Raw genomic sequence first — 19,982 nt, 5'->3', positions numbered from 1 at the left:
AGATCAAGATCTCTTGGTTCCTGAGAATGAGCCTCACATTCGGGGCCTGTTTGGGATTCTCTCCCCCTGCTCCCTGCCTCTCTGAGCCTCCCCGACTTGTGCGTGTGCATGCACACACGTGCTCTCTTTCAAAATAAAACATTTAAAAATAAATAAATAGGTGGGAGACTACGTGGCTCAGCTGGTTACCCATCCAACTTCAGGTTATGATCTCACATTTCATGAGTTTAAGTCCGGGTCGGGTTCTGTGCAGACAGCTCAGAGCCTGGAGCTTGCTTCGGATTCTGTGTTTCCCTCTCTCTCTGCCCTTCCTCTGCTTACGCTCTCTCTCAAAAATAAACAAACACTAATTTTTTTAATAAATAAAAATAAGTAAGCAAATACATAGGGAAAAAAACAAATGAGCAAAATAATTATTGACTCAGAGTATCATATGGGCAGACACTGTACCAATCTTTTAACTTTTCTATATATTTGGAAATGTTCTTAAAAATAGAAAAAAAAATTCCAGTAACCTCCCCCATCACTAAAAAAACAAACTAAGAGTATCATTTGACTTTTTCAAAACAAAATCCCTATGTTTGTGTTTTTATGTTTTATAACCCTAGAGAAGGTAGGGAAGGAGAGGTGGGCTTGAGGGAGAGAAATTAAAGGGGCTAAGAGAACTTCCAAAAAAATAAAAGTGTCTATTTAAAGACAGAGAGAAAGAAATAATAAAGATTGGGGAAAACCAACTAGGTATGTGATGTGCCTCAAGGCACAAGCAAACACTCCCCCAGCCAAAATCATCCTTCAAACAGACATGAAATCCAGACAATTGCTCAACCTTTAGGGCAAAAGCCATGGAATAAAAGGTTCTGGTTATTTAAAAAAGGCTAGGCTTGCTTTAGCCAAGTCCCTTGGAGAGAATTCTTTCACTGCATTCAAGTCTGTCCATGACTACCTCTGGCCAAAGCAACAAAATGCAGCTCCCTCCTCCCCAATGTGTCCTCAAAGGAGCCCTTTCATTAGGGAGCACAAGACCAAAGGAGGCAGCCAAGTTCCAGAACTTACTTTCAGCATTACAGGTTTTTCTTCTTCCTTGTCGATTGGGATATTTGTGCTATGAACCCAGGTATTAGTGCAAAGGTGTCTGAGTCGGACATAGGAGTTTCTGGGGGGAAAAATAAAAGGATTTGGGTGACAGGAATTTTTAGGTTCTCTAAAGCCACTGGCCTAGAATATATTCTATCAAAATAAAACGGGATACCAAAATGGTTTCCTGCTACATACACTAGACAATATAAACCGAGGCACAAATGAATGCACACCAAAATATGTTTTAATGTATTTACAATAAAAAATCATTCATAATGATTCTAACATTGTGATAGGCTGTATTTCTAAATGTAAGATCACTCCTGTGAATGAATATCCCAGAACGGAGCATGAGACAGAGTAACAAAAACTATTTATTGACTATATATTAATGCATATCATGAGAAATGATAGAGCAATGCATGAAATTTTCCTATGGATCCATGAAGCAAAAAATAAAATTACCAGGATAAAATGTGAGTCAATATTTAATAATCTTGTGGTAAGGAAGGCCTTTGAAGCACACAGCAACATACAAGTTTCATCAATTTTAAAAGTAAAAGATGGATACATCTTATAATATTGTTTACATTTTTCATCTTCCATAAAGCAAAAAAAAAACAAAAAACAAAAAAAAAACATCATGAACAAAGTTGAAAGAAAAAGGACAACTTGGGAAAATAAAAGAATAACACAAAGCATAAAAAGGTAATTAATCTGCATATATAAAGAGATCTTTAAATCAGTAAGAAAAAATGGGAAAAGTGGCAAGGAAAATAAGACAATGATATCAGCCAGTAATTTAATAAAGCAATATAAACTGCCAATAAACTTGCAAGTATACATTTAATTTCCTTAATATACAATTCACACAAATAAAAACTATGCATCTTTTTACTGAATGTCTTCCAAAGATCTTAAGAGACCAACATAACCCAGTATTTACAAGAGTTTAGGGAAATGATCTCTCCCCGCACTCACGGTGACAGTGTCAACAAGTTAAACTCTAGAAGGGAGTCTGGCACTTTCTAAAACAAATAAAATGTTCGCCAAATAAAAATCTTTTCAACTAGCAATCTCACTTTTAGATAGTTCGCCTAAGAGATGACAACCCAAGTACAAACTGAGGCATAAGTATGTTCAACAAGGCATTATTTACAGTAGTAAAAAACTAAACAATCCAATGTCTCAATAATGGACTAGCTAATTATCATACCTGCAGTGGAATACTAAAAAGTTATTAAAAAAAGATTACAATCAATATTTATGTGGAAATATGTACAGAACATATTGTTCAGTGAAAAATTGTTAAAAATAGCTTATAATTTTTATTAATGACAAATCATACAGAGGTATTCTGCATGCCCAGAGACTTGTCTAAAACTACATAAACCCTAATGTTAACAGTGTTTATATCTGAATGGTTAAATTTTACATAATCTTTATTTGCTTCTTTGCTTTCCATGATGTTAACACATTTTTGTGGCTTTACAATGGACATGGATAATTTTACAACATTTTCCAATTTTGCTTTAAGGAAGTAGTTGAAATAGTGGCATCATTTTTGCATCAGGAGCCCACCCCATCAGTGAGACAAGACCAATGAACACCAAACAATAGTAAGTAACATGAAATGCAAATGAAAAAGCATTAAGTTGGGAGACAGTCAAGGTACGCACTGAAGCACTTTTAGAGGAGGAGATCAATGAGGCTACACGAAGTCATGGACATTTTCTGATACAGAAAACTTGAATTGGAACTTTAAACACTGTTCGGGCTCGGGCAGACAAGGGACCAAAGAAGATATTTGCATTAAGAGGAATTTAGAGCAATGGTAGAGACATGGAAAAGAGGTGGGGGCAAGGGGCATCAAACCACACATCTATCTTTAGTACACACTCTCTGCCTTCCGCTTTTGTTCATTATACCTGTCCTGAATATTCCAAGTAAGGGCAACCATAGTGATATTTAACTAGAATGAATATACATCAAACAACATGAAGAAGAAACCTGACAGAGATGTGCCAATTCTTTTTTGTCTGAGTGACATGGACTAATTCTCTGAATTTCAAAATATAACCAAAGCCTGGAGCTTAGCTTTTAATTGGATGATTACCTTCTGTAAAGTTCTATGTCAAATTATATTTGAGACACAAAAGGGTGTTCTATCAATTCATCTCAAGTCTCATTCCCAATCCTTAACTCAAAAGCCATGGTATCAGGACAATTACAAAGGCAGTCACAAAGTTGGGTGCTCTCCCAGTGTCCATCTAAAGCATCTATTTTACATATACTGGAATTTTATTATCTTATTCAGTATACCCAGGATTTGCCATTATCCTTTTCACTTCGGCTTGGAAAGATTCTTCTAACCATTGACTATCACAAAAATTCCTTTCCTGATAACATTTCAGAGACATTCATTTATCTACTTTCAGTCTTCCTCATCTTCAAACAAGCAATATTTAGCACAACTTTAAGATGCAGGGAAATGAGTGTACTACTCCTAAAGCTTTTTGATCCCTCCACAGGACAAATGAATAGGAAGCCCATTCAATTCTGGCTCTCACGCTGTTGGTCAGGGGCAAGAATGAATAAAAATTTTTAAAGTTAAGACCAAGCTCAAGATTGTAACTGGTAATTAATACTAGTAGACCATGCCGGACACTTCTCCCATGGTGAATGCAAGGCTTCCATTGTTTAAGAGTTTAGAATCCATCTACCTATGGACAACTATCCACAAAGACAGTTTTCCAATTTGGCTATGTTACCTAAAAGCTTAGACCTCCCCTTCCTACAGCATCATGCAAATTTCCAACCCACTGGGGAATATGGCCAACTTGCTCACTCCTCTTGCCAAGGAAATGCATGAAGCACCTTGTGATGGAACAATGTGGTATTTTACATCACAGGGTTCTGTTTTTTGCTATCCCTTGCAAACTAAAACATTTAACATGTAAGATAAACGTCATTCCCTTGTCTCCTGGGAACCTGAACAAATTCATTAGATAACTTCCTGAAGAGAGGACACAACATATGGAAATTTACTTAAACCAAAATGGAAATGGGTTTTACAAACCTGTACCTATCTAGTTAACAAGTCAATGAGAAAGGAAGCTTTTAAAAGGCAACCTACCCTACCCAAATCATATTTAAAAAGGATCTCAGAATGGATCAAAGACCTAAGAGTAAAAACCAAAAACCATAAAAGTCTTAAAAGAAAACATGAGCATAAATGTTTGTGACCTTGGAATGTGCAATGGTTTAAGAAACTGAAAGCATAAGCAATCAAAGAAAAAACAGATAGGACTTTGACAAAATTAAAAACTTTTGTACTTCAAAAGATACCATCTAGAAAGTGAAAAGACAACCTAGAGAATGGTCGAAAATTCTGGCAAATCACTTACCTGGTAAGGGATCTTTCTTGAGAAAAAAGAACACTTAAAACTCAATAATAAAAAGACAACTCAATTTTTGAAATGGGCAAAAGATAATGGGCAAAGGATGTGAAAAGATACTTCTCCTAAGATGATACACAAGTAGCCAATACGCACATGAAACCATGATGAACCTCACAGACAGAAAAATCAAAACCACAATGAGAGGGGTGCCTGGTGGCTCAGTTGGTTAGGCATCCAACTTTGGCTCAGGTCATGATCTTGCAGTTCGTGACTTCAAGCCTCGCATCAGGCTCTGTGCTATCAGCACAGAGGACCAGAGCCTGCTTCAGATTCTGTGACTCCCTCTCTTCTCTGTCCTTCCCCTGCTCCAAGCTCTCTCTCTCAAAATTAAACATTAAAAAAATTAAAAAAAAAAAAAAAAAAGAAACACAACGAGATACCACCTCACGCTTACCAGGATAGCTCAAACAAACAAACAAACAAAAAGAGTAACAAGTATTGGAAAGAATGTAGAAAAAGTGGAACCCTCACACACAGGTGGTAGGAATGTAAAATGCTGGATCCATGTTGAAAAACCATCTGGAAGCTCCTCAAAATGTTACACAGAGTTACTGCATGACATAGCATTCCAGTCCTAGGTATATACCCAAGAGAATGAAAACTTATGTCCCCCCAGAATGTGTACAAGAATGTTCTAAGTGGCATAATAGCCGAAAAGGCCAACAACACAAATGGGCATCAAGTAATAAGTGAGTAAATACAGGGCACCTGGCTGGCTCAGTCAGAAAAGCACACAACTCTTCATCTTGAGGTCGTGAGGTTGAGCCCCTTTGGGCATAAAGAGTACTTAAAACATAAATAAATAAATGAAAGAGTAAATTTTAAATATATTAAAAAAAAAAGGATTAGGTATTAGCCCTTTTTTTCTTCTTCTTTAAGGAGGTTTCACACCCAGCATGGAGCCCAAAGTGGGGCTTGAAGTCACAACTGTAAGATCAAGACCTGAGATGTGATCAAGAATCAGACACCCAACTAACTGAGCCAATCAGGCACTCCCAACCCTTTTTTTAAAAAAGAAAATAAGGGGGCGCCTGGGTAGCTCAGTCGGTTAAGCGACCGACCTCGGCTCAGGTCATGATCTCACGGTTTGTGAGTTCGGGCCCCGTGTCGGGCTCTGGGCTGCCAGCTCAGAGTCTGGAGCCTGTTACAGATTCTGTGTCTCCCTCTCTCTCTGACCCTCCCCCACTCATGCTCTGTCTCTCTCTGCCTCAGAAATAAACAAACATTAATTTTTTTTTAAATAATAAAATAAAAAATAAATAAAAAAGAAAATAAGGGCACCCAGGTGGCTCCGTCAGTTAAGCATCCGACTCTGGACTTCAGCTCAGGTCACAGTTTCCAGATTCGTGGTGCGAGCCGCCCATTGGGCTCTGAGCTGACAGTTCTACCTCTCTCTCTGCCCCTCCCTGCTCTCTCTCAAAATAGATAAATGAACATTTAAAAATAAAAAAAAAATAAGTAGATGGGGCGCCTGGGTAGCTCATTCAGTTTAAGTGTCTGACTTCGGCTCAGGTCATGATCTCAATGGTTTGTGGGTTTAAGCCCTGCAACGGACTCTCTACTGACAGCTTGGAGCCTGCTTCACAGTCTGTGTCTTCCTCCCTCTCTGCAATGCCCTCCCACTGTTCATGCTCTCTCTCTCAAAAATACACAAACATTAAAAAAAAATTTTATAATTAAAAAAAAATAAGTGGATAAATACAACGTATTATAACCATATAATGAAATATTATTCAGCAATAAAATAAAATGAAGGGCTAAAATATGCTTTAACATGAATGAACCTTAAAAATACTAAGTGAAATACACCAGTCACAAAAGAGCACATGATACATGATTCCATTTAGATGAAATGTCCAGATCAGGCAGATCAATAAAGACATGAAGCAGGTAAGTCTAAGGCTGGATGTGGAGAACAGGGAAATAACAGTAACTGAGAAAGGGTGTGGTGTTCTTTTTTGGGAAGAATGTTCTAAAACTGTGATGATAGTTGTCCAGCATTGTTCATAAAAACTACTGAATTGAGCACTGTAGGTGAATTGTATGGTATATGAATTATATCTCAACAAGTCTGTTACTGTAAAAAAACAAAAACAAAACAAAACAAACAAAAAAACTGGGGACAACTCATTCAGTTCAGCGTCTGACTTTGGCTCAGGTCATGATGTCGTGGTTCGTGGGTTCCAGAGCCACATCGAGCCTGCTTCAGATCCTCTGTCCCCCACCACCCCACCCCCCGCCCCGCCAATCCAGCTCCTCTCCCACTCATGTATGCTCACGTGCTCTTTCCCTCTCAAAAAAAAAAACATTAAAAAAGTATGGTAAAAAAAAAAAAATCAGTGTACATCAGCTCAATCAGGGCTTCCAAACCTGGAGAATGCAAAGCTGTGCACATACTTGGGATTTCCTGGAGGAACATCTGTAGCTTTCCCCCAGATTCTCAAGGAATTAACAACCCAGCAGAGTTGAAGAACCAATTGACAATTTTACTGGGTGGGAAGGAAAGGCCTCCTTGCAATGTCAAGTACTCTTCCACGTGGACACTGTCCTCCATTCATCACTCTGACAGCACAAGAGAAGGTACTCATCTAGTGCTCAGAGCACCCGCACTGCAGAGACCAGTCTCACTGACATGGTGCATTGCTCTGGGCCAAAGCAGGTATGGAGAGGAAGAAATGAAGGAAACCAAAGGTCAGCAGATCTGCAGATGTCACACCTTGCTCGAATACTTATGCTGCCAACAGGCATTCGACTGCTCCATCCACCCAGGGGACTTGCGCTTTGGCCGCTGATACCAACTCAGCACATGCTGGTAGGTTTTTTTTAAAGACAGGCTTACAAACAGGGACTGGAGTCTACTAACTTCTGGGACATTCTGAGCAGGATCTTTGGGTCTCTCTAATGTTTGACTTGGATCTAAACGTAATTTTAAAAAGTGCATACATGGTCAAATGTCCTTTATGGAAAATGATCAGTAGTTAATTTGCATTAATAGGTTATTGAGTCTGGGTTCAGACCGTGGAATGAAGCTTCTCCTGCTGTCTCTGTTTGAAAAGTAACTGGAGATTGCAAGGGAGCTGTTAAATCTTACTATTTGTAACCAGGTATGTATATGAATCAGAATTTTGTTAATAGGGTGTCAAACCCCCAAAATACAGAAATGAATCAGACACCATGGCTCATAAAACAATGTAACTGCTTTCCATAATCCCCTATTTCACATTTTTCTCCTCATGAAAAAAAAAAAAAACAATTTTTTTTAACCTAACAAATGTTATAAACTTTTATTTCTAAAACATTTGTATTCATTAAATACTTGTCTGTATGTCAAAAATAATGTGTAAAACCTACAAATGCCAACAAGAGTGCTACTAACCACTGCTGTATTCAAGAGTCAGAACTGCCCACGCAACCCTGTCTGTCTTAAGCATTTAAGATTTCGGGCTCTGCAAAGGAACTGGCTGACATGTGAGAAGTTGCTCGAACTCTCTGAGCTTCAGTTTCTTTTTCTATAGGAAGGGAAAGATAACCTTTTGTGCAGATGAAATGATGTAACACAAAGTATTTTGCATTGAACATAGCATGCAGTCAGCATTCAGTAAGTGTAAGCCATTACTAACAATACTGTTGCTGGTTTTGGGGTTAAGCATGACCTTTCATCCCATTTAGAAGCCAGTTAATCCCTCCACCAAAAGGCATTGTTATGCAACAAAACTAAGAGTCAAATTTAATAAAAGTACAAAGAACACTGGTCTGACATCTCAATATATTACTATATTCAGTGAACTGCAAATGTTCCTTTTTCCAGAATTTCTTTATAATTGTTTCTTCAGTTAACTAGGAGATGTCTCAAGTATGGGAATGTGGAAGAGAGTAGAGGAAACTAGAATTATGGAGCTACTTGAGGGGCGCCTGGGTGGCTCAGTTAAGCACATGACTTCGGCTCAGGTCATAATCTCACATTTTGCTAGTTCAAGCCCTGTTGTCAGGGGCTTCCTGCTGCTCAGAGCCCAGAGGCTGCTTCGGATTCTGTGCCTTCCTCTCTCTCTGCCCCTCCCCTGCTTGCTCGCTCGCTCTCTCTCTCTCTCTCTCTCTCTCACACACACACTCTCTCTCTCTTTCTCAAAATTAAGTAAAACATTAAAAAAATATATATCAAGCTATTTGAGCTTATGGTTTTGACTTGTTTACCTCAATAAAGCACTTCTTGTCCAACTACAGAGAACTTACTAATTGATGAGCCATAAAAAATCAGACACCATTCCAATAGGCAACCAGAACAAATCTTTTACAAGAGCTTCGAGAAAGGCAATGGTGATTTGGAACCCAAGAAGCCCAGCCAGGCCACAGATATCAGCTCTGACTTACTTGGGATAAGTCATTTTAGAACCCTACCTTGGGACAAGGCTATCACCTCCACGGAGAGTGGTGGGGTCCAGCTCAAAAATGGAGGAGATGTCATTGCCCTCAGGCACAGAGACCAGGGAGTACACCATCTTTTCTTGGGCATTTCGCAACCTGCTTCGAGAGGCATCCTGATCAGGATCCACCTGAGGAGGAAAAGTCATCAAGTCATGGATTCTGTACGCCAGACCCTTCACTCACTACAATCACTGCACAGTCCACAGGAACAGGGAAGAAACAATAGTAAACATCAGCAGTTGGCAGGAAAAGAACAAGAGTTTCAGAGCAGTCATAAAAGATGATAATCGGCCACCCACGCCAAGAATACTGACACTCTACCTTCTTGTGTTGCAATAAAAATGTTTAAACAATGCAGGGTTACAATAACAGATGTCCATGGAAAGAGTGCTATAGGTGACGAAGAAGTCCATATAGCTACATCCGTCTGCAGTAGTTGGAAGAGAAAAGAAGCACTTTGAGAAAACTCATCCTGTGGATTTGGTTATGGGACACTGTGTTAACCTACAGTTCAATTGTCTAGCAATAATATGATACAGCTACTTCCCAGGAGGAAAAGGAAAATCAAGTAAGCCTGAACCCAGGTGTTCGTAAACAGAGATCCCAGTGTGGCCAACAAAAATATCTGAGAAGTCAGACTAGCCCTGAAAAAAACATTTGAAATTAATCACGGAGTACTGCCAATGACAATTCAGGGGAAAAGAGGCCTCTGTTGCGATGTAAGGGATTTGGCGGAGATTGAAGAAAATCTCTGACAGTCAAGACTAATGAACAATGAGGAAAGCTTTCCTGAGAAACTGTTAAGAACACATTCTAGGCTCCAGAGCCCGTCTGCCTGAGCAGATCTAAGCACCAAGCTCGGACTACCGTGCCTTTTCATATGTTTTGCGAGGTCTCTCCCAGAGCTGAGACTCTATGTGGGATTATTTTTAATTTTTAACAGCCTTATCCAACAATATCCACCTGCAACTACCAGGAAAAACACATTTTCTTTGTCACTAACTTGCTTTGCTTGAGCTGAGGCACTGACTCCTTTCCAAACGGGAAATGGATAAAAGAAAATTAAATCCAACAGGCAAAGGAGAGAGCTTGAGAGAATTTAATTCTAGGGACTAACATCTAAGATGGAGGGCAACAGTGTGCTCTAGGAGTTTATCTGCAGCCCCAACTTTTGTATGGGTAAAGGAAGAAGGGAGTGGGGGGGTGGAGAGGAAGAGAGAGGAGGGATGAAGGGATAGAGAAACAAAGAAAATACAAATGGTTCTTTTAATACCCAAAGGCTCTGTCTCCTCCTTGCTATACACTCCTCCAATATCTTATAGCACTACCTTAACAAACCCACAACTTGTTGATCTATCTACACTCAAGTAGGAACCAACTAGAGAGTACCAAACATCTCAGTTCAAGAAAAAAGAACTCTGAATAGAATTTGTCCTCTTCTAACTACTTTTACCTGCAAAGTCTTCCACATCACTTTCAAAATAAACCCTGACCCGATTCTGGTCTGAGATAAATAGCTCAGCATCTGAGCTCAGTTCAGCTTCAGACCTGCCGGCAGACTGAAGAAAAATTGAAATTGCATGAAATGCACTCTATCTGGACCTGTGACTGAGCAACAGCGTCTTCATGTTCTTTGTGTTCAGTCGGCGTTTGCCACCTAGTGGGAGGAAAGGCACATGTACAAAAGGCTGTCAGACAAGAGCTAGTGTGCGTGGGGCTCATTGGTGCTGATGAATTGAGAAGGACAAGCCCAAGAAGCTAAGTAGGATTCCAGGTGAAGGTTCCCACGAGCACTGGGTGCCAAACCCAGGGAAGTAGGTGACCCAGAACAGAATCAAGTTTCCTCCCCCCAACTTTTACAACTCCAGCTTTTCTGCCCAAGTTTCCTAGCCAACAAGAGGGGGAGGGTTACAAAAAAACTCCTTCCTGCCTCTTTCCAGGGGCAGGAGCTGTGCTGATGGCCTTGGGGGTACAGGATGAGCCCCCCCAACCCCTCCTCCCCATGAAGACTAACCACCCATGCACCATTCCAGAGCAGCCAGGACAATGCAGTCCAGACCTGCACCCAAGCCTGCTGGCACATTCCACCACCATGGCATGTAAAAGCATGAGAAAGATAAAGATATGACTGAACTCTCAGAGACCCGAACCAGGTGATGAGTTAGGACCACTCTCTGGTTCTTTACTGGTCCAACAAAGATCATAAAATCTCCCCTAACTCCTTCACGCAGCTGCTGTGCAGCCCAGATGAACTTGTGGACATAAAGGCACTAAAAATGTTACTGATCTGATGCAACTTACATAAATGCCGCTTACTGAGAGCTTACTAAGGGGCCGCGTCTTATGCACACATTACTTCGTCCTTACAACAAGCGTAACTATCCACCACTCTTACAGGTGAGGGAATGGAGGCCCAAGGAGGAGCAAGGAGCTTGTTTAGTCACCCAGCTCATACGTGATGGGTCTCCCATTTAAACCCAGGTCTGCCTCTCTTCCCTGCCCTGCTTTTGATCATTATGTTCTTCCTCTTGCACTACAAATGCCAGACCTCCCCTCGCACATCAGCAGTTCAGGAGAGCAACCCCATTACTCACAGAGCTGAAGGTTCAATTGCACATCGGCTCTCAGGGACAGAAGCCACAGCTCTCCTTCAAAGTAATCTCAGAGGGGAGACTTGCTCTGTGTGGCAACTCCGATGGCAGCACTAATACCCATAGATTCAAGTCACACAAAGCCAATTTTTTCTCTCAAAGTAAAGAAGGTGCAGGGACGAGAGCTGCCTTATGAAAAATAATACTGCTTCCAGCCCAAGCCTCCCAAGACAAGCCACATGAACACCGTGCATAGATGGTGGGCAAAGATTTTCCTGCACATTGGCAGAAAGTTGGACCAGGTCAGTGCTGTCTACCTTCCAGTTAGTTGCAAGGGCAGCTTTTACAATGAGCTCTACAGATTAAAGGAGCAGGACACCCCTGAGCTCCCTCAAGAACTGGGAAAGACCAAGTACAGGAATAATGATGTGATGCCCTTAGAACTCCTCTTCTTTCCTTCCAAAGCTAACATTGTATTCAAACATAACTGCAAGGTTCACCCTTCCCACAGAATTCGTACTTTCCAAAGACAATTGCATTCTGTATTATCTCCACCCCAAACCCCTTTATTAACGTATCCACTTGAAAACCTTTCAATTCTTTCAAAAATTTATCCCCCAAAAACAAGTAACCTCAATACCTCCTACCATATCCCACCAGAGATGACCACATGAACACACCATGTCAAATACAGTAGCAAATGTTTGCTTTGTTGTTCTTTTTTTTTTTTCACCCTAGACCAGAATGAAGCACTCCACAAGAGAAGTGTTCTATTGATATCCATCATTTTCATGTAACACAACCACTGCCCTCTTTAACCCGTAATTGTAGACAACTCAACCCCCAAGGGCCTCCAAGTCAGCATGAATTGGCAATATGACCTCCAAAGAGAGATCCTGTTGGCATTAAATTTCAAACCAAATTATAAAATCTATTTCTGAATTTGCATAAAGGACAGATGGATATACAACTGAGCATCTAAGCAGATGACAGGAGCACCATGCCTCATGTGTTACCTCCATCACCTACATGATACTATCCACTTCACAAACTCATTCCTTGAAAAAATCTGAGACAGTCATAGTTTGAGGTCAACAGCAATAGAACACTCATTTGTAGAAGACCGACTTCTAAGGAGCCATCCCTGTCTCTAACTTAGGGGCATTCCCAAAGATACCATCAGCTTCTCCCACTTAAAGGTGGAGATCGCTTGACTAAGCACACAGAAAGAGCATCATCACTGGAAGTCTTGGACCAATGGAACACAAGGAGTAATGACTGCCTTCAAGGGAAGCATAGAACAAGACCCTCTTTTAAGGCTTCCTAATGGCTCCCCTTCCCCAGCACTCAGTGACAAGTGGCAGTTTCTTAAACAGGGTTCCAGATCACTTGGCCTCACCCTACCAGATGGAGACAAGAAGGCTCTTGCTCATACTTACTGAGGGCTGAAACTCCAGGCATTCTTCCTCAAAGTCAGGGTCTACCTGATGAAAAAGAATCATTAGGAAATTAAAACATCCATTGATTTCTCCAGGACTCGGCCCCACTTGCAGGAGACTTCAAGGCCCGCGAACATCTCTGAACAGCTAAAATCTTGTCCCTTCCCTCTGTTTATGAAACCGGCATGCCACAACCACACACGTCACATAAGTACAACACACATGGAACGATCTACCAGTTACCAATAGACGGCTCTCAAGTGTCGACAGAAGAACACAATGAATTCACTAGCAAAGCAACAGTTAAATGCCTGAAGTAAATAAAAGATCAGTATCCAGTCACTGATAGTCCTGCTTCGTTTTAGTTAGAAATAAAAAAAAAAACTAGAAATAGTTTTAGTTCGTGGCCTCCAGCAAGAGTTACACTCGCTTCAGAACATAACAAATAATGCGACCATCAAGGAGCTTTGGCAAACCATGTAATCAACATTTCCTCGCAGCTGGTTAGCTGGGTCCAAAATTCTGTATGGCACCATTTTAAATTGCAACTTAGTGTTGATCTTTGGTTCTTAAATATTTCAAAATCATCAGTTCCTCAAGTATCAGGCATCCCAGGGGATTCAGGACATTTAGATTCAGCCTTCCTCGGGGTCAGGTGTGGAAGCAATACTGATACCCAGGCATCACACTGAGAATCTCTGAGCCATCCCACCGTGAAACCAGACAACAGGAGGTATCTTTTGATGTACATCTAGAATCTGATATGAGTAGGTATTGTACATCTTCCAGCAGATCAGAGTAAAACTCAGCATCTGTCACACAATATGATGGCTCCTTAACTTAACACAAAAATTAAAAAGTAAATTCCTCCTGTCCTTCAGCTTTGAGTTTTGCCTTTCCCCAAAAGCCTTTTACAGACATTTAAGCTAAAGTTAATTTCCTTGATTTTTGGCATTCCTGCAAGTAAAAGATAAGGCCCTGCCTATTTCACTAATGCCTGAAAACCACAATACTTTATAAAGTTGTCTAATTCTTTATGTGTCTTAATGCTTCCGGCTTTACAAAGCATGTTTCCCTACAGCTGAGTCTTGGACATTCATGTTAGGAGCAGGGTTGGTAGATAAGATGTGGGGAGAGCAGAATGCAAGAGCAAAAATTTCTATAATCCTAAAATCCAGATTAGCATTCTTTTCTTTAAAAACAAATCTACTCTCTTAACTTTCAAATATAAAGTATAGTATTAGGAACTACCATCATCATGCTGTACATTACATTCTCACGATAGCAGTATTTTCTAACTTACTTTCTCCCCCACATCTTGATCAACATCCCTGTGAAGTACTAAAATGTGTTTATCATCTTTACCTTTTCTTGTCTACAAGCAGGAAAATGAGGCAGGAGGAAACAGAAAAGCAGAAGGAAAAACAAGGTGACTGAGCATTACCCCAAGTGTCTAACTACCCAGTGGCCACAGGTAAATGAAGAAAAAGCAATGTATCGGCCTTGAAAGAGAGAGACACGGAGGCCGCTACTTACCTCTGCTGCTAAGTAATGCCCAGTAGCAAGATGCTTGAAACGGAAGAGGCTATTCCAGTATCCGGCTCCACCCCGACATGGGTCATGTTGGACTACCTGCAAGGGGAGGAATGATTAACAGGAGTAGAAGAAATGTCAACCCATGCTAAGATAACACGGACACTTCACACATAGATCACAGTTCAGGAGTCATATCTATTAGCCGAAAATCTTCTAAGAAAGCCACTGCAATGATCATATGTAATGTCAGAGCTCAAACATATGGAAATGTTATGCTTCTCCTAAGAAGATAGTCTCCAAGTTAATACAAAATGCTTATAGTAAAAAGTTGAAGGGAAGGGGTGCCTGGGTGGCTCAGTCGGTTGAGCGTTCGACGTCAGCTCAGATCATGATCTCATAGCTCGTGAGTTTGAGCCCCGCATCAGGCCCTGTGTGTTGACAGCTGAGAGCCTGGAGCCTGCTTTCGATTCTGTGTCTCCTTCTCTCTCTGCCCCTAACCCACTCGCATTCTGTCTCTGTCTCTCTCAAAAATAAACATTAAAAAAAAATTTTTTTTTTAAAGTTGAAGGGTTTTCAGGTTATTAGGTTTAATGATAATGAAGTAGAAGATTCTACAATTCATCCATAAAAGACATGACAAATGAAAAGAAATTTCAGAGAAACTGTAAAAGCATGCTTATGCTGGTATTCATGTGCTGCAATACATAGATAGACCTATGCTCTGAAACTTGAAGCTCAGAGAGCCAGGGGTCAATTTACCCTAAAAATCCATGTAACTTCAGCGTCTGGTCATGACAGAGTAACTGGCAATGGCAGCTGATGTCATGAACAATTAGTCACTGCACAAAATACATAAACTTGCCATAGACACCTAGAATACCTAGAAAACTGTATAAAACATAGGAAACAACTGTGTTCAGATGATGGACAACAGGTAGTATATAACTGTGATCCCTGAGTAAAGGGAAACAAAGTGATCTCCATGATTTGTCCAGCTTTCTGCTTTAAGGTCCTCTCTGGATGATACCACTGAGAGGGCGAATCCAAGCAGAAGGCATTGGTCTGAGTCGAGGAGGCAAATCAGAACTTAGGGAGACTGAAGTGTCTGGAATGTGTGGGGGCAGAACACAAAGCTTCCCACAGAAGCTCCAGACATCTACGCAGGGGCCCCCACCAGTCTTTGGTTGATTACAAAGTTGCGGATGTGTAAGGTGAAACCAGAAGGCCAAATGAAAAATAACAAGGAAGCTGTGAGCTCCACGTTCTCAGAGCTCATTCTCAGAGCTGGGATGTGTTCTGAGAGACTCCATGGAACACCTGGGGCATTCAGTAAAAATGTCAAAAGGGTGACACCTTAGTATCAGGGCCAATCCAGGCCTTAAAAAAGGACTGTAACATACTTGACTTAACAAAGCTTTAAAATAAGCCTCCGAAGCATCGAACTCATTCACAAGTAACTGTACTGTCTGACAAAACAAAACTCAAAACTTTTTTCTTTTTTAAAGGAAAGATTTTTTTTTTTAATGTTTGTTTATTTTTAGGAGAGAGACAGAGTCTCTTGCAGAGAGAAAGGGAGACACAGAATCTGAAGGGAGGCTTCAGGCTCCCAGCTGTCAGCAGCACAGAGCCTGATGTGGGGGGCTCAACCTCACAGACCGTAAGATCACGACCTGAGCCAAAGTCAGATGTCCAACTGACTGAGCCACTCAGGCGCCCCAAAACTCCTTAAAAGAAGGCAACAGAATGCAAACACTCCACATAGAGTGCACTGTCTCTCTCCCTCTCAGTGTTTTTTTTTTTTTTGGCACTAGTATCCAAATCACACATGAAAAGTCATTCAGACTCTTTTCATAAAACTGTGCGGAGTACAATGGTGGCATCAATGATCAATGACCAAGGTCTGGCTCACAAGGAGTTTATGACCTAGCAAGATTGATAGTGTCTCTATGTAAACCCTAACCAAAGAACTACCAACAAGTGCTAGGTGTATAAAGAGAAGGAGGCAAAGCGGAAAATATTGAAGAGGAAGGAAATGAAAACTTCTCATAGATTCCTCTCATAATAAAAATAGCGCAAATTTTTCTATAAAACAGGCAAGATAAACCTGAGTATTACAACATCCACAGTAAAGGGGAGGTTAAGACAATTCTTTAAATGGACAAAATATGAGAACAAAAACTTCAGTGAAAAAGATGCATTGATGAAAAATAAACACATGAAAAAATGCTCAATATCATCTGCCATCAGGGAAATGCAGATTAAAAGCATTAAGACGGGCACGTGGGTGGCTCAGTTAGTTTAGTGTCTCTTAATTTTGGCTCAGGTCATGATCTCACTGTGAGACTGAGTGCCACATCAGGTTCCGCACTGAGCATGAGCCTACTTGGGATTCTCTCTCTCTCCTCTGTCTGCTCCTCCCCAACTCTCTAATAAACATGTGAAAAGAAAGCACCACAAAATTTCACCACACACCTATTAAAATGGCTACCATGAAAAAGACTGACGTGCCAAGTGTTGGTGATGATGTGGAAGAACTGGGACTTTCATACTCCGCTGGTAGGAATATAAAACGGTACGAGCACTCTGGAAAGCAGTTTGGTAGTTTCTTTTAAACATATATCCATATAATCCAGCTATTCCTTTACTAAATATTTAGCAAAGAGAAACAAAAGCTCATGACCATAAAGAGACTTGTACACATTTAAAACGCCCACAGAAGCTTTAGTTGTAAAGCCAAAAGTTGGATCAACTCAAATGTTCATGAACAGATGAATACATTGTGGGATACCTTACGGTGAAATACGACTCACCAACAGAAAGGAATGAACTATTGATACATGCAACAACATGAATCTCAAAATAATTATGCGGAGTGCAAAAACAAGACCAAAAAAGGTTATATACTGTCTGACTCCATTTATTTAAAAATTTTTTTTTCAACGTTTTATTATTTATTTTTGGGACAGAGAGAGACAGAGCATGAACGGGCGAGGGGCAGAGAGAGAGGGAGACACAGAATCGGAAACAGGCTCCAGGCTCTGAGCCATCAGCCCAGAGCCCGACGCGGGGCTCGAACTCACGGACCGCTAGATCGTGACCTGGCTGAAGTCGGACGCTTAACCGACTGCGCCACCCAGGCGCCCCTGTCTGACTCCATTTATACGAAGTTCAAGAACAGACAACACCCAACCATGGAGATGGAAATCAAATTACTGGTTACTTTTCTAGGAAAAAAGACAAGACAGTTCTGAAAAGGAGGTTCAAGGGAGACTTCTAGGTGCTACTAGTCTTCTAGTTCCTGACGTGGGTGTTGGTTACATGACTGTATGTGTACGTAAAAATTCATCAAGTTGTGTCTTTTTGACCTGGGCACTTTGTCTGCTGTATCTCAATAAAAACATACAACAGTTGAAGGAAGGAAAAAGAGAGGAGGCAAGCCAAGACAAAAGCATGTACCCCAACAGCTGCAGTTAAGTAGAGAGGAGGACTTTGGGGGAGGGGCCATGTCCCTGCCGATCAGGCCCTAGTCACCTCTGTCACCAAGCACTCATGCCACTGACTCTTGGGTTCGACCTCATCTCTCTCCACCTCCTCTCAATAAATGACACGCCGTGAACAGAATCATCTATCTCCTCAAGCGGCACACTGACTACATTACTCCCCTTCTCAAAACTACTCTCCAAGCTCCTCCCCTGCTTATGACTTAAATCCCAGCTCCTCACAGCCTGGGTATGAGCCCTGCAACCTCTGGTCTCTAAAACCAGTTTGTTTCATTTCCCTGCCTATCCTTTCCACCCCACCAAAATGAGATGTTAAGCCTGATCTCCAGACCGTCTCACATTCCCAATTCCGCACCACTGTCTGATACGAAGTGACCTTCACTCTGTGTATCTCTGCCTTTGGAAATACACATCACTCTCTAAGTACCAGCTCAAATGTTACCTTCTTCACCCAACCTGAACTCCTCCCTCCCTCATCTCGATCTCCAGAGCACGGGGAACGTGCCTCTACCCACTTCGCCATCCAGTGATCTGGGTATCTTTCTACCCTATCAATGACAGGAGACACCTCTGTATCATGCTGAGTAGGCACTCAATAACATATTGTTGTGACAGACAAATGAGCAAGGGAAATTCGACACAGAAGGAAAAGATGATACGATGCCTAAGAGAAACAAAGGTCCAGTTCCAGTTGCCAGCTTGCTTCCAAAGTAGACATCATTTTCCTCCAGCAGCACATCCAGCTTCCTTCAGATATGGTATGAAACACTTGTTTATCTGTCATCCTGACCCATTTTTGGAAAGAGGTGGGCTTATGTACCCTACAGGCCCACGAGTCCTCGCTCTCCCTCTCTGGCCCCACCTCTTACCTCCACCTCCCACAGGGCCTTCGAACTTGTGGCAGATGTAGCTGACTGCCTGCCGGTAGTTCTCAAGAACACATGCTGCTTCTTCCTGTGCTCATCACAGGTGAGGAACTTCTCCTGCTCCGCATGGAACAGCCTTACCACGTCACCCTGAAAGTCAACGCATGGAGGAATTAAGGGAAACCAATTCTAAAAGAGAACTTAGCTGCTGCCCCATATAGAGCCGAGTGCTGGTGGCCCAGAAAGTATCCAACTCACCCCCTTCAGTATGTCGTCTTTGTTATCGCTCCATTTCATGAAAAGGACAATTTTCCAGCTAGTATTGCAGTTGACAGAATTTACCTGGAAAACAGATGACAGTTATTATTTTGTTTGTAATGTCCCTCACAACAACTGTGTCTTCCAGCCCAAAAGCCCTAACATTAAGATCACAGGAACTGCAAATTCAACTGGCCTGTCAGATGGGTTTGGTAATTGATGGTGCATTTGTGCCAACCACCATGTATGCCCAAAATGACTCCAGGAACCTCGCTCCCTGACCTTCTTCTCCAAGTCTCTTGTTCTGTAGCCGAAAAGTAAAAGCTCAATAAAAACAAGTACTAATAAAAGCTATAAAGGTAAGAAGCATCCAGGGAATACATTCTGAAATGTGAATGATCATCACCAAAAGCAGCAGCCACTGCCAGAACACTAATTATGTGCCAGGCGTGGGGCTACCATCATGACCATTTCAGAGATGGGAAAACTAACGCACAGGGAGATAAGGGAGATGCACACTAACTAACCTACAGACATGGAGCTAGGGAATGGCAGATAGGGGATTTCAATCCACATCTACTGGACTCCAGAGCTGATGTTTTCAACCATTAGACAAGTACTTCTGTCACAATCAAGTCACTGTCCTTTTGTCTTATAATTACCAATTTGAGACCAAGGAGAGGTCCTGCCAAAAGCAACCTAACACTCTTGCAAGGTTGCTGATGGCCTGTAGCAAACCCACCTTAGTCAGCCAAAGGCAGGCTCTTAAGGGAGACCAATTGGAAAAAGGTGCCCCTCTGGCCAGAAAAATTTTGTACCAGGGCACTTTTCT

The 19,982-nt window shown here is 41.4% G+C and overlaps 1 protein-coding gene across 1 annotated transcript in view; it reads right to left on the bottom strand.

Annotated features, from left to right (window-relative positions):
* Positions 1-19,982, bottom strand: part of ITPR1 (inositol 1,4,5-trisphosphate receptor type 1) — a 328,245-nt gene that overhangs the window by 174,557 nt on the left and 133,706 nt on the right. Inside the window, exons 9-14 of the mRNA XM_047094661.1 lie at positions 19,151-19,234; positions 18,896-19,042; positions 14,527-14,622; positions 12,991-13,035; positions 8,934-9,088; positions 1,054-1,153 (exon numbers count right to left, since the gene is read on the bottom strand). Coding sequence (XP_046950617.1) covers positions 1,054-1,153; positions 8,934-9,088; positions 12,991-13,035; positions 14,527-14,622; positions 18,896-19,042; positions 19,151-19,234 — 627 coding nt within the window. The remainder of the gene's footprint in view (positions 1-1,053; positions 1,154-8,933; positions 9,089-12,990; positions 13,036-14,526; positions 14,623-18,895; positions 19,043-19,150; positions 19,235-19,982) is intronic.

Source organism: Lynx rufus, unplaced genomic scaffold (assembly GCF_022079265.1).
Source record: "Lynx rufus isolate CCGP_SWC_20201006 ecotype Redwood Valley unplaced genomic scaffold, mLynRuf1.p SCAF_4, whole genome shotgun sequence".
Lineage (NCBI taxonomy): Eukaryota > Metazoa > Chordata > Mammalia > Carnivora > Felidae > Lynx > Lynx rufus.
The sequence above is the reverse complement of the archived record's forward strand: the minus strand, read 5'-3'. Positions and strand labels throughout refer to the sequence as shown.